General features: G+C 44.9%; 1 protein-coding gene across 1 annotated transcript in view; it reads right to left on the bottom strand.

Annotated features, from left to right (window-relative positions):
• LOC121458766 (lysine-specific demethylase RSBN1L-like) overlaps positions 1 to 14594 on the bottom strand; it is a 52912-nt gene that overhangs the window by 33504 nt on the left and 4814 nt on the right. Inside the window, exon 2 of the mRNA XM_041668129.1 lies at positions 1370 to 1486. Within this exon, the coding sequence (XP_041524063.1) occupies positions 1370 to 1486 (117 nt within the window). The remainder of the gene's footprint in view (positions 1 to 1369; positions 1487 to 14594) is intronic.

Raw genomic sequence — 14594 nt, 5'->3', positions numbered from 1 at the left:
CCAAGAGATCCGACAACCTCTTCTGATCCCTGAGGACACTGCATGCATGTGATGAACATACATGTACACTCAGGCACACGGACATAAGATAAATCTATGAATAAAACATCTGACTTGTACAAAAGTTTATTATGTAAAGAAACAAAGAATATTTGTAAATATGACAAAGAATGAAATGAAAAGAGTCCACATTTTCCATAAGTAATAAAAACTCGTTACTGTGTTTCACACCAGCTACAGGAGAGTCTTATTTTCTTCCTTGTGGATATAAATGTTAACTGTTACCCAAATCCAATCTGAAATTAATGGAAGTCAAAGGGTTCTGATCAACAACTAACAGCCCTGTCTGTCCTGGAACTGGCTTTGTAGACCAGGCTAGCCTCAAACTCAGAGAGATCCTCCTGCCTCTACCTTCTGTGTGCTGGGATTACAGGTGTGCGCCATCCCCAGCTGTTTTTTTTAACAACTATCAATCTAACAGAATAGCCAATGCCTTCCCAGCTTCCTAACAAAAGAACGTCACTGATTCATACCTAACCACCTAAGTGAATTTGAGACTGTTCTTATCTCTATTCTAAGATATGTTCTGATTTTTTATAGAATTTGTTATGTTGCTGTCCAATACACTACCCCAAAATTCTTCTCCCTACCTTCTCCCACGTACAAACACAAACTGAACAACTGACTGAACACATAGCACAGGCCTTTCTTTCCTTCCTTTTTTTTTTTTTTTTTTTTTTTTTTGTGCCTGTCCTGGCATTAGCTCTTGTAGATCAGGCTGGCCTCAAACTCACAGAGATCCGCCTGCCTCTGCCTCCCGAGTGCTGGGATTAAAAGCGTGCGCCACCACCGCCCGGCTGCATAAGCCTTTCTTTAAACCCAGCCTCAGGAGGCAGAGGCAGGTGGATCTCTATGAGTTCAAGGCCAGCCTGGTCTACAGAGTGAGATCTAGGACAGCCAGGACTAAAGAGAGAAACCGTGTCCTGAAAAGAAAAACAAAAACAAGATACTCTTCAGCAAGCAAGGAAGAAAAGGAGACAGGGCCCCTTGTGGTTTAGCTCAGGGTGAACTGTCCCTCTCAGCCCTGCTCTGCGATTCCGCTGTGAGGAGAGCATTCGTCACCAATCCTCTCATGCCAGAGGTTACTGTGGCCTTTTATTCCAAATTATATCAACGCATACATCAGACTACAAACCTGTTTCTATATAAACCTACCCATAAAAGCCTGGCAGCCTGCAGAGTACAGGCCCAGCGCTAGGGCTGCTCTTCACTCTCAGGAAAAATCATTGCCAGATAGCATCCTTATGTCACTCGCCTGGTGACCAGTGTACTGAACGTTATAAATACAAAGTTCACAATACAAACTTACTTTTCAGCAGAATCTTTACATCTCCATTTTCCTTCTTGATCTCACTCATTACTTTGTGTTTCTTTTTTTCTCTCTCTTTTTCTTTGTCGTTCTCTTTAATTTTGTCTTTGATTTTATCTGAAAAGACAAAAAATATTTAAAACTGTTAGAAATCTTTATTCTCCATGAACTTTAGCTCAATTTCTAGACATATCCATAAGAAGACTGAGCGTGGTCACCCGCGCCTCTGATCTCAGTGAGCTGGAGGCCAGTGTGGTCTACACATGAAGTCCGGGGTAGCAAGGACAGCAAAGTGACACCTGATCACCCCAAAAAAGAACAAAAACACAAACAAAATAAACATTATACACACAAAAATAATGATGACAGGAAAAAAATTCCCTTTTCTTTTCTCAGTTTTAGGTCAAATTTCTACATTTCTTTCACTGAGCACACAAAAACATATGTATGAAAACGTCTGAACAAAACCCATTCGTCTGCTTATTAGTTTTTAAAAAGCCAAAACTGTGAGTGTCTCAAAGGGGCAACACATTAATTAAATCTCTTCAAAATAATTAATCACATCACTTTTGCTTAGAACAAATTAAATTCTCCTTGCTTCTGTCTAACTAAAAGAAGAAAACACGGTTGGTGTCAGCAGGTCCTAGAAGCCCCCACCACACAGACTGGGGAGATAGTTAAAGTGCAGGCTTGGGAAAACAGGGTGTAGCTGCGCCTCACAGAAGAGCAGGGGACAGAGAAAAGGAGACCTCCAGACATTTCTCTGTTCTCCCATATGTTTTTTGGAGGACTGCAGGGTAGAGAATGGCTGTCATCTTTGGAACACTCCTACGTATCTGACGTGTGAACACGCTAGTTTTGCACAGCAAGAAGGATGACTGTGTGCATCTCCCACAACTCAGCACCTGGAGCACAGCAAGGATGACTGAGGGCATCTCCCACAACTCAGCACCTAGAGCACAGCAAGGATGATTGAGAGCATCTCCCACAACTCAGCACCTGGAGCACAGCAAGGATGACTGAGAGCATCTCTCACAACTCAGCACCTGGAGCACAGCAAGGGTGACTGTGGGCATCTCCCACAACTCAGCACCTGGAGCACAGCAAGGATGACTGAGAGCATCTCCCACAACTCAGCACCTGGAGCACAGCAAGGATGACTGAGGGCATCTCCCACAACTCAGCACCTGGAGCACAGCAAGGATGATTGTGTGCATATCCCACAACTCAGCACCTGGAGCACAGCAAGGATGACTGAGAGCATCTCCCACAACTCAGAGCACCTGGAGCACAGCAAGGATGACTGTGTGCATCTCCCACAACTCAGCACCTGGAGCACAGCAAGGATGACTGAGGGCATCTCTCACAACTCAGAGCACCTGGAGCACAGCAAGGATGACTGAGGGCATCTCTCACAACTCAGAGCACCTGGAGCACAGCAAGGATGACTGTGTGCATCTCCCACAACTCAGCACCTGGAGCACAGCAAGGATGACTGAGAGCATCTCCCACAACTCAGCACACCTGGAGCACAGCAAGGATGACTAAGGGCATCTCCCACAACTCAGCACCTGGAGCACAACAAGGATGACTAAGGGCATCTCCCACAACTCAGCACCTGGAGCACAGCAAGGATGACTAAGGGCATCTCCCACAACTCAGAGCACCTGGAGCACAGCAAGGACAACTGAGGGCATCTCCCACAACTCAGAGCACCTGGAGCACAGCAAGGATGACTGAGGGCATCTCCCACAACTCAGAACACCTGGAGCACAGCAAGGATGACTGAGAGCATCTCCCACAACTCAGAGCACCTGGACAAAGGGGGCCTGCAGGTCTGGCAGAGCCGTTTATACTGCACACAAAAGCAAGCAAAGCAAAGGCTTTTTTTTTTTTCCCAAATAAGGCCCAGAAACTCGCTGTTTTCTCTGCAGTTTTCAGTTCTGTTACACTGGTATGCTGTTCAAGACAGTACTTAATTTTTCTGTCTTTTCTTCCTCTACTTACCAATGCCATTCCAGATTCCTTGCTCAAATGTATTATTTCAACATTTCTGCTAATTACACTTAAGAATGCCTTTGCCTAACCCAACTCAGTCTGCCAAAATCATATGTTCCTTTTTCAAGAATTCCTTTATCCCTACCAATTAAAAATGATTTTATGCCAGGCGGTGGTGGCGTACACCTTTAATCTCAGCACTCGGGAGGCAGAGGCAGGCAGATCCCTGTGAGTTCGAGGCCAGCCTGGTCTATAAAGCAGGTTCCAGGACAGCTAGGACTGTTACACAGAGAAACAGTCTTAAGAAACCAAAGGGGGAAAAAGAGAGGAAGGAAGGAAAGAAGGGACAGAGGGAGAGAGGGAGAGAAGGGATGGAGGGAAGAAAGGAAGGAAAGTAGGAAGAAGGAAAAAAGACTATGATCCTCCTAGATGTGATGGAGAAAGCTTACTGTAGACAAGAGAAAAACACAGCTAGACTAGGCAGAGACATCTGAGAAAGTGCACAGTGGACATGATCAGCAGGCTGAACTGGGCCATGTGGAAATGGGGAGAGGAGAGGGAGAGCCAGGAGGCAAAGAGGTCAAAGGGTAAATTGGGCTGGCATAATGACTGGGTTCCATAAGAACCAGAGTAGTTTGGGTAGGCTCCAGGTGTGCTGGCCAGTACGACCCTGTAACAGGTAGGGACTGAGGGATGCTGGGAGAATGGGACTGGGGTCTGCTCTGATATGTTAGTAGGCACCTCCTGGTTTGAAACCTAATGATCTAGCGTTATTCACTCTCAAATGAAATTACAAACAGTTTAGTTTGCATTCCCCGCCCCCTACAGCAGGCAATACCTCTGCACTTGTTTAATTCCTGTAAGATACAAGCAGAAGGACAAAACAGGAGAGTCCTAATACAAAGTAAAAAAAAAAAAAAAAAAAAAAAAAAAGAAAGATACAGAATTAGCCAAACATGTAGTGTGCACCTTTATGCGGCACAAATTCTAATTGTTCTTAATAATAAAAACCCAGAGTCAGATATTAGAGGGTGAAAGCTGAGAGGTCAGAGAAGCAGAACAGTCAGTCACTAGAGAGTTCTTACCTCTACCGATGCTCAGACAAAATGGGCATCCCGTCTCCACGAATCCTCAGACTACGCCTGAGCTTCTGTCCCCTCCCACCTTTTATACCTGCCTCCACTCCTTAGGATTAAAGGTGTGCGATCCCAAGGGCTGGAATCACCTTTGTGTGAGCTCTGTCTCTCTTTTAGACAGATTCCATTTCGTGTAGCCCAGGGTGGCCTTGAACTCGAGGAGGTCCAGATCCGGAGAGCCACCTGCCTGCCTTCTGAGTTGCTGGGATTAAAGGTACGTGCCACCACTGCCTGGCCTCTATGGCCAACTAATAGTTTAGCTCTGCACTCTGATTTTCAGGCAAACTTTATTTGTTTGTTCAAAAGCAACACATCACTATACCTTTACCCAGCACTAGGGAGGCAGAGGCTGCTAGGTCTCTGAGTTTGAAGCCAATCTGGTAATGTAGTAAGTTCTAGCAATGTCAGGGCTACACAGTGAGACCCTGCCTAAGATTAAAAAAAAAAAAAAAAAAAAAAAAAGGGATGCTGGGGAGGGGGGGGAGGCATGTTACTAGGAATGTAAAAAGAAATCTTTCCCATGAAAAGACAGTTGTAAGGCGGACAGTAAAGCACCTGACCCTGCCCCTTCCTGTAAATGTTTGTCCATGCAGGCAGGCATGGTTTGCTGGAAGGGTAAGTGGTCTTTAAATCAACGAAACTTATGTGTATTAAGAACTGAGCCAGGTGGTGGTGGCGCACGCCTTTAATCTCAGCACCTGGGAGGAAAAGGAAGGCGGGTCTCCAGCCTGGTCTATCCTAGTCTATCCGGCCAAAGTTACAGAGAAACTCAGAAACTCAGCCTCGAAAAGTAAACAAGAAAAAGACTAAGAGACTGGAACATCCAGCTCCATCCAACCCAGCTCACGAGCCTTGTAAACTGCTGGCCTGAGAGAGTCCTGGAGCCGCTGCTCTGGGGCTTCTAAAACCCCAGGCTATGCAGACTCTGGAGGGCAAAGGTAGTTTGCTTCTCTTCTCCATTATTCTCTTTCGTGGTAAATGGTAACAACGCAGCACAGTTACTCTTACAGCAACAGTCACAATGACCTACGCTTCCTAGAGTACTACAAAGTCTCTATCACTGACTAGTCACCAGCAGGAAGGCTGGTGTCAGAGGGATGGCCCACTGCAGGCCCATGGGATCAAATACCCCCTCTGACCTGTATAAGCACCAAGCATACATGCTGTACACACATGCCTGCAAACAAGCACTCACACACTATCTGGTTTTTCTCGGCCTAACATACCTGGAAAGACAGTATCTTAACTGAGAAAATGTCTCCATGGGATTGGCCTGTAGGACATTGTCTTAAATAAGCAGCGGATGAGGAAGGCCCAGCCTCTGTGGTAACTCGACCCTTGGGCTGGGGGTCCCTGACTTGAGGAAACCCTGGGGATAGGCCAGTAAGCAGCACTCCTCCATGGCTTCTGCCTTAGTTCTTGTCCTGACTTACGTCAATGCTGGACTGTAAGATGAACTATAAACTGAAATAAAACATTTCCTTCCCCAGGTTGCTTTTGGCCATGATGTTTTACCAAAACAGAAATAACATTTTCTTTGAAATAGAAATTCTAAGACACAAATATAAAATAAACATCATTAAAACAAAGAAAAGAGACAAAGCAAAACAAGTGCAGGAATTTGAGCAGCACAAGGGGGGGGGCAAAATTTAGTTCCACTTAAAATGTATCTAAGTAAAAATTCTTAGGCAATTATACGTACACACACGCAAAAGAAAAAGTGTGCGTGCGCGTGTGTGTGAGTGTGTGTGTGTGTGTGTGTGCGTGTGTGTGTGTGCGTGTGTGTAATTGGCTCAAGCATCCAAAGCCCATAAGAAGTTGGCTCGTGCTCGTCTGAAACCAAACTGAAACCTGCTAAGATTGGAGAGAGGCTGGCAAAAGGCCCCACAAGTGAAATGCTTGCTATGCCAGCATGAGGACTCAAGGTTGACTCGAGAGCCCACACAAGGTCAGCATGGCAGCTCAACACCTCAGACTCTCGTCTGGCCTCAATACATGTGCCATGATACTTGCCCACACTTACACAAATACACATACATCATAGTCACGCACACAAATTTAAGTTATGGGGAGGGGTCAGTTTAGAATCTTGTCATCTCTCGCAGGGTAACAGGATATGCACTGAGTCGTCTTGGCTCTCCTATGTGATTCCTTACTCCAGACACTGAAGCAGCAGGAACCCCACAAAGTCAGTTCCAGGCCAGCTAGGCTAACAACACGCATCTGTCCCTGTGATAGAACACTGACCAAAGCACCTTTGGCTCCCAGGCTGCACCCAGCATCAGAGGCGGGCTGGGCTGGGCGGACGCTCCAGGCAGGAACAGGACCACTTGCCCAGGGCGGTACAAGCCACAGTGGGCTGGGCCTGTCCATAGCAATCGCTAATCAAGAAAATGCCCCCAAAGATTTGCCCACAGGCCAATCTGATCCAGGCAATTCATCAACAGAGGTTTCCTCTGGTTTGTGTCAAGTTGGAAAAAAAACAAAAACAAAAAAAACAAAAAACTAAGGGCACACAAAAGTCTAGCTTTCAAAATCCTAAAATGTTCAAGTTTACAAGAACCTTGAGCACTTAGCCCCAATGTCTCCCTGTAGAGATGAGACAAGTTTTACCCCTCTTCCAAGGCAAGGATTCAGACAAAGGAGACAGTTCAGTCAGCAAATGCTCGCTGCAGAGGTAGGAGGCCCTGAGCTGGATCCCCAGCATCCATACACGAACAGTCAGTCCAAGCATGGCAGTGTAAGCTTGGGATCCCATGCTGGGGGGAGGGGGGAGTGGAGGAACAGGCTCCCCTCCTATCTCCTCCAGCGCTCTGTCCAGACAGCCTAGCCTAAATAGCATAATCCACATCCCAGTCTCATTTTCTGAGAGCTTGTCTCAGAAGGAGCAAGGGAATGGGGGGGAGGGCGCTCCTGAAAAACAATACTAGAGGTGGTGTTCTAGTCACTATAATGCCACCACACCAACACCACCACCATTTACACCCTTCCCCAACACACACACACACACACACACACACACACACACACACTTCAAGATTTCAAGGCCAATCATGGTGGGTCACACCTATAACCCCAGCATTTGGGAGGTAAAGACAGATAAAGACTAGTTCAAGGCTGGCCTAATCCACATAGTAAATTCTAAACTAGCTGGGCCTAAAGAAAAGCACAGTCTCAAAAGTAAGTCACAGATTCACCAAGGCCTCCTCATTTCTGTGTTGTACAACTCTGTCAGACGTTTGCCATCTAAGGAGCTAGAGACGGCTCAGTGGTTAGGAGCACAGACTGCTCTTCCAGAGGACCCAGGCTTGATAACCTCTTCCTGCCTCTAAAAGCAATGTACACGTGAACACACATGCAGACAATACTCATACACATACAAATAAATCTCAACTATTTTTAAAAACAGCAAAATTGCATATAACACATCCACCTATTGGTAACAGATCAGATTTTACTAAAAAAAATCACGGCGCTATACTTGATATGGCAATCTTTTCGGCACAGACCTTTTTGATCCAAGAGAGTATTATTCTGAAATAAAGACCCATACTCCTGCTGGGCAGTGGTGGTGCCCTTGGGAGGCAGAGACAGACGGGTCTCTGTGAGCAGCCTGATCTACAGAACGAGTACTAGAACAGACTTCAAAAGCTAGAGAAGCCCTCTCTAGGAAAAAAAAATCAAAAAAACCAAAGTGCTCTTCCTTCCCAATTCTTCCACTCCCAAATCACTGCTGGTTAAATCGTTTTGTAAACAGACACTTAGAACACAGAATATTCTGTTTTACAATATAATGAAAAGCTTTTGTGAGGGCGACCAACTTTGACAACTCATTATTAACCAAGCATAATTCTATTACCCACACAATTCATTCCCTTTTAATTCCCAAACCACAGATAACGATCTCTGGTGCTTACTTTAGTCTGCCCTGCGCCCCCCCAGTCAACAACTTCTGATCCCATCACACTTTTGTGTGCTCTCAGTGTCAAAGAGCTGACGTAATGTTTCAGAACGGCAAGAATATCTTCCAGGCTGAAATATATGCAATTAATTTCCCCCAACATTTACCAAGTACCCAGAAGATGAAGGCTGCACTAAAAATGAGATAATGGGGAATATAAACTCCACAGAGTTGAGAGCAGTAAGACTCCTCTGGGAGTGAAATGACCTTCACAAGGATCTCAGGTCAGATAGCCTGCGTATCAGATTTTTGTATTACAATTCCGAACCGTAGCAAAATTACAGTTATGAAGTAGCAATGAAATAATTTTCTGGCTAGGGTCACAAGTTAGGAACTGTATTGAAGGGTCACAGCACTAGGAAGGCTGAGAACCACTGGTTTAGAGTCCAGTAAAGACATGGGCTGGGAATGCTGGACTTGCCTGGCGTGACGCAAGCGCCCATCTGGCCATCAGCAGATGGAAAGGACAGGACTAAAGAAGAGCAAGTGGCCCGCGAGTGGCAGCAAGGACATTTAACCCAGCCCAAAGCAGCAGAGACCTCGGTAGCGAAGGCCTGAAACAAGTAGGATTCGGTGGGACAGCAGTGTGGAGCTGGGAATGGAGAAAATTCTGCACAATGAGGAGCTCCTCGGAGGTGCTGAGAGCTCAGCAAGGATATGAACAACCAAAAGCACCTGACAACATTTTAAAGAAACTGAGCTGCATCTCAACAGGAAATGATATGACCAGGTACATACTTAGGTCTCGTTACACTCACTACACCGTGAATTGAAAGATCACAGATCTGAGGTGGAGGCCAAAGAGGAGGCAACTATAAACACCTCAGGCATGATATGGTAATCCAAAAGTAAATAAAGACACAAAAGACAAAAGGCCTGAACTGACCAGAGTTGGCAGCGGGCTGGGCAGGAATAGAGGACAGAATTCAGAATCCCAGCTTGACTCACTGCATAAAGACTACAGGAAACCACAAAGGCAGGAGGACACCAGGTCTGAGCACACACTGGATAGGAGTTGTGTTGTGAACAGTTTCCTCCCAGACAAAACCTTCCACCCTGCAGGGAAGCGCCTCAATAAGGAAGGCAAACAACTCAAAATGCTTCAGGAAGTCCCTGAAACTGTCCAGATTCACTAGGCCCCTCCCTGACAGAGTAAACAGTAAGAGCTCAGAGGAAGTCAAAGCTGAGCTGCAAAGACTGTCAAAGCTGAAAAGCTACCAAGACAACTCAGGCCGTAACAACTTCCTGAAAGAAGCAGGAACTAGCCAAGCTGCCTGGACAGGGTGAGAACACTCTCCGGCCTGTGGAGCTGTGCAGGCTGTGTACTGGGCTCCAGGTTCCCATATATGTGAGCTGTCATCCATGCTGAGGTGGCCTTGGCGATACAGCTGTCTGAGTCACTCCTGCTCCTGTCAGTAACCACAATAAAACTCACTGGCTCAGCAAGTTGGAATCCAGTGGTATCCATCCATTCTTTGGTCTGCCATGGGCTCCCTGTCTAGGGTGAGTGGACTTGTGTGTTGAGCCTCCCAGGAAAAACTCGGTCACACAGCATTATGTCAGCAGATAGCTGAATACAAGCCTAAAACACTGCCCCAAACTCAGACAGGCATTGAAGTTACTAACAGGAGAACTAAGACAATACATGGAGGAAGAGCCATGCTCCCCAATGCTTTCGGGGTGGCCCTCTCCACAGATGTCCACACAGGAGCACACACTAACAAGGTTTAATCACCCTCTCTGTAGAATACTTAAAGCACTTCTCAACTCAGCACTAATTTTGGGCTTTATCTAGTAACAGACCTCTACACTCTGTCTATGGCTCAAATTCAGCTCTGCAGGCCTACACACACTTTTAAATCATATCCTTATCCTCTCCATCTGAAATTATATATGTATGAATAAATCCAATTCTCTTTTTTAATGATTCATTTTTATGTGCACTGGTGTTCTACCTACATGTATGTCTGGGTGAGGATATCAGAGCCCTTAGAACTGGAGTTACAAACAGGTGTGAGCTGCCATGTGGGTGCTGGGCATTGAACCGGGATCCTTTAGAAGAGCAGCCAGGACTCTTAACGACAGAGTTTTCTCTAGCCTGAATAAATCCAATTTTCTTGATACAGATTCAACAATCAATATACCTTACTACAATTCCCTCTAAAAGTAGTTATCTTTCTGTGTTCAGAATCTCGGTCATATTATCAATTTCAAATAGAAAATTACTTCCATGTCGCTCTCTCTCCTGCACTTTCAGCCAGTCCATCATACATTCTGCCGAGTTGTTTTTCCTATATTATCAATCTGAATATATTATCACCCTACAAAAGCAAACAACAAAAACCTGCCTGCCTTGTTAATGCCTACAAAATGAAGTGACTCCCCCCATCTCCCAGGCACACCAAGGTACATGACCCCCCCCATCTCCCAGGCACACCTAGGTACATGACCCCCCCAATATACGCAAAATAAACTAAGTTGTTCCCTGATCTCCCAGGCACATCTAGGTACGTGACCCCCCCAATATATGCAAAATAAACAAATAATAAAAACTTGTAAAGCATTAATCTCATCCAAATGGCTCTACTCACAGACTACCGAATATTCCACACATGTTAATTTTCCTATAATCGTTTTTAAGAGGTTTTTTTCTTTTGCATGAGTTGCATGCATGGGGTAAGGTTGGGGAGCAGGGGTGCCAGAAAGAGGCACTGGATCCCCTGGAACTGCAGCTACAGGTTGTTGAGAGCCACAGCGTGTGTTGGGAACTGAGAGATCCTCTTCAAGATTATCAAGTGCTCATAACCACTGTGCCATCTCTAAGCCTCCCCACCCTCCTTTCCACCATTTTCCCACCACCAAAATGCCTTCTCCATCATCTCCACATGTAAACACAACTGGTCTTCCAGAGCCCAATTTTCTGACTGTCAAATAATCTCACATGCTATCTATAGGTCTGGCTGAAGACCTAAACAAAATGAACACAATTTACTCAGCAGCTGAGAGCTAGAACTCTGAAGCTAGATCATCTGCAAGTCTGAAACCTAGACTTCCAAGCATTTTATAGTTACATTCTATAGACTGCTACACAGTATCTGTAAAAGACTAATATCTAGCATTTTAAAAGAATTATAAAACATATAAAACTAAAAGTAAAATGCTGACTACAGTTCCATAAATGCTACTGTCATTTCTGTTCTCACATTCATATTCTAGCTCACGGTGTACCTAAGAACATTCTGCATCAATCCATGACCTATCACAAACACGTCTGACAGAACTAACTAGTTCTCATTACCTTCAAACAGGAAAACTGAGTAGTAGTCAATATTTGCTACCTTTTTCTTGTTGTTGTTTTTCCTAAACAGGGTTTCTCTCTGTAGCCCTGGCTGTCCTGGAACTCTGTAGACCAGGCTAGCCTTGAACTCAGAGATCTGCCTGCTTCTATTTCCCACGAGTTGAAATTAAAGGCATACACCACCAAGCCTGGTCATATTTGCTATCTTTTTTATTTTTACTATGTATGATGTATGTACGTGTGTATTTATGTACATGAGTGTTCTGTCTTCCTAGGTCTGCACAACAGAAGAGGGCGTCGGATTCCACTACAAGTGGATCTGAGTCACCATGTGGTTGCTGGGAATTGAACTCAGGACCTCTGAAGAGCAGCCAGCCCTCCTTACCACTGAGCTGCCTCTCCAGCCTTGTGCCTGTTATCTTTAAGATACAATATTCACCATAATTCAGCTAGAAAACAACAGCAGAGCAACTGCTCTCCAGAACTGCTCCACATAACAAACCAATGAAAGTGGCTCTGAATTAAATATCTATTAAAGCAATAAAATTGAAGCAAGCATGAAGGTTATACCCAGAATATATTATATTGTTTTTATTTTTATCTATATTACATTTTTCAATATAAAATGTTAATTTTTTTCAATCTATAGTTCAAGAACATAAAGTATACAACGTAAGGATCAGTCTGTCTTCAAAATAAATAGATTTGAAGTTACAAAGTAGTCTAGTGGATAAGACACATAATTTTGTTTACTAAATACAAGATTGTAAAATAGTTCATACTTGCTATTTTTATTATAGCAAAAAAATCAAAACTTTTATTTTTCCATAGCCTATTTTAAACAGTTCATCTAAATTTGAAAAGTTTAATTCACCAAGGAAGACAGAAAAGTTGAGATTTATTATAATCAATGTAAAACCTTTGAAATAGTCATTTCTTTCAAAAAGCTAGTACAGGGCTTTCAAAGTGGCTCACTAGGCAAAGGCTCTTCCCAAGTCCAACACCAAGGCTCAACCCTGGGGCCTACACGGTGCAGGGGCTGAGGGGCTCCCTCCTGAAAGCTGTCCTCTGACCTCTACACGCATGCTGGGGCACATGCTTACACACACACATGCTGAGGCACATGCTTACACATACATGCATTCTGGGGCACTTGCTTACACAGCTCCATCTATACACAAAAATGAATAGTTTTACTTTTTGAACAAAAGCTAGAACATGGCAATGTTTTATACGCGTACATACATGACATTTTCAGACACCAGGAAGTCATATGCATATAAACTCCAGCTACGGGTGCACACACCACATCAGAGAGAAAAGGAAGGCTGGGCATGCTCACCCCTTAGGAGCAGCTTCAGTGAAAACAAACGAGAAAGAGTGGGGCCAGAGAGGTGGTGCACCTAAGAGCACCGGCTGTTTTCTCAGAGGACTGTAATTCCAGTTCCTGAGATCTATACCCTCTTCGGCCTCAGGCACCAGGCACACACATGGTTTATAGCCATACAGGCAGACGGAATACCATACAGAGTAAACAAATAAATGTCAAGCTCCTATCTCCACAGCAATCACACTATGAAAAGGTGACATCATCCCTTAACGAGTATGTATGCCTCTCAGTCATAACGAGGACTCACGCCATTCACAGGAGGAAGAAAACGCGAGATAAAGTGAGTGAATGACCAGCCAGTCTCGAAAGGACAAACAGCACATGCGTGTGGCTCCTGGGTCTCACACATGAAGCTGAGACGTCCAGGTGGCATGGAAGGAGAATAAAGCTGATGGCAGGGGGAGAGGCAGGAACGGGGTAAGCACAGAGTGGTATGTCCTCTATACAATACACTTAGACAATGGGAAGAAAGAGAAGCATAAAGACCACCTTTGGTGTAATCAGAAGATACTTTAACTATAACTTGGAATATAAAGCATAAAACAACAACAACAACAAAAAGTAAAATGGTAGATGCTTTGGTGAACAGGACAGAGACCCGATGACAATCTTGTTTGCAGCACCGGGGTTTGTGTACACCAGGTAAGCACTCTACCACAACCCCAACTTGATGAGGACAATCTTACACACCATAAAAAGGGCGGGAAATGGGAGGCAGTGGGCAAAGAGGGCAGAACACCCACATATTCCTAAGGAAAACAGGTAAATTCTCTAGAATAGCTCCAGGCCCAGGAGTTCCCACAGAGAAAAGGGAGGGCTTGAGATGAAAGCAAGGAAACTGAGTTTATCAAACAGTTAGCAAGATCTGTGGCTTTCTTCTCCCCTGCTCACCAGAACCCAGACACCCATATCTGTGCTGCACAAGAGACTGGGCTTCTAGGGGCAGAATAAGAAGTCACAAACGGGAGAGACGGATCCAAGTAAGGCTGGTGGCCTTTTAGGAAGAAACCACTGCGTTCCACTGTGCCTCTGAGAAAGGCCCGTGAGTACACACAGCTGGGAAGGACACACCTGCAGGCAGGGAGCGGCCCTTCAGAACCCTGATCTCAGGCTCCCAGCGTCCTGCAAGCAAGGCCACCTAGTCTAGGTGAGGAAGCCATTCTGCCCAGCATCTGGCACAAAAGAAACAGAAATGAAGTTTAGTCTGAAGAAGCAGAGTGCTTAATCCAGAAAACACCAGAGCAGATAAAACAGGAGCTGGGTGAGTAAGCCCTGCGCATTTGTGCTCAGGGGCTTTCGATGAATCTTGGTAACTTTCTCTAAATTGAAAGAACTGCTAAAAATAAGACAGACTTGAGGGCAGCCTCCAAATAAATGAGACCAAAACAAACAGGAAAAAAAGATTAGTACAACCAAAGCAAGGCAGGAAACAGAACATTTCA

The sequence above is a fragment of the Microtus oregoni genome, unplaced genomic scaffold (assembly GCF_018167655.1).
Source record: "Microtus oregoni isolate MIOR12 unplaced genomic scaffold, Mior012 000018F_ref0000195, whole genome shotgun sequence".
Classification (NCBI taxonomy): Eukaryota; Metazoa; Chordata; class Mammalia; order Rodentia; family Cricetidae; genus Microtus; species Microtus oregoni.
The sequence above is the reverse complement of the archived record's forward strand: the minus strand, read 5'-3'. Positions and strand labels throughout refer to the sequence as shown.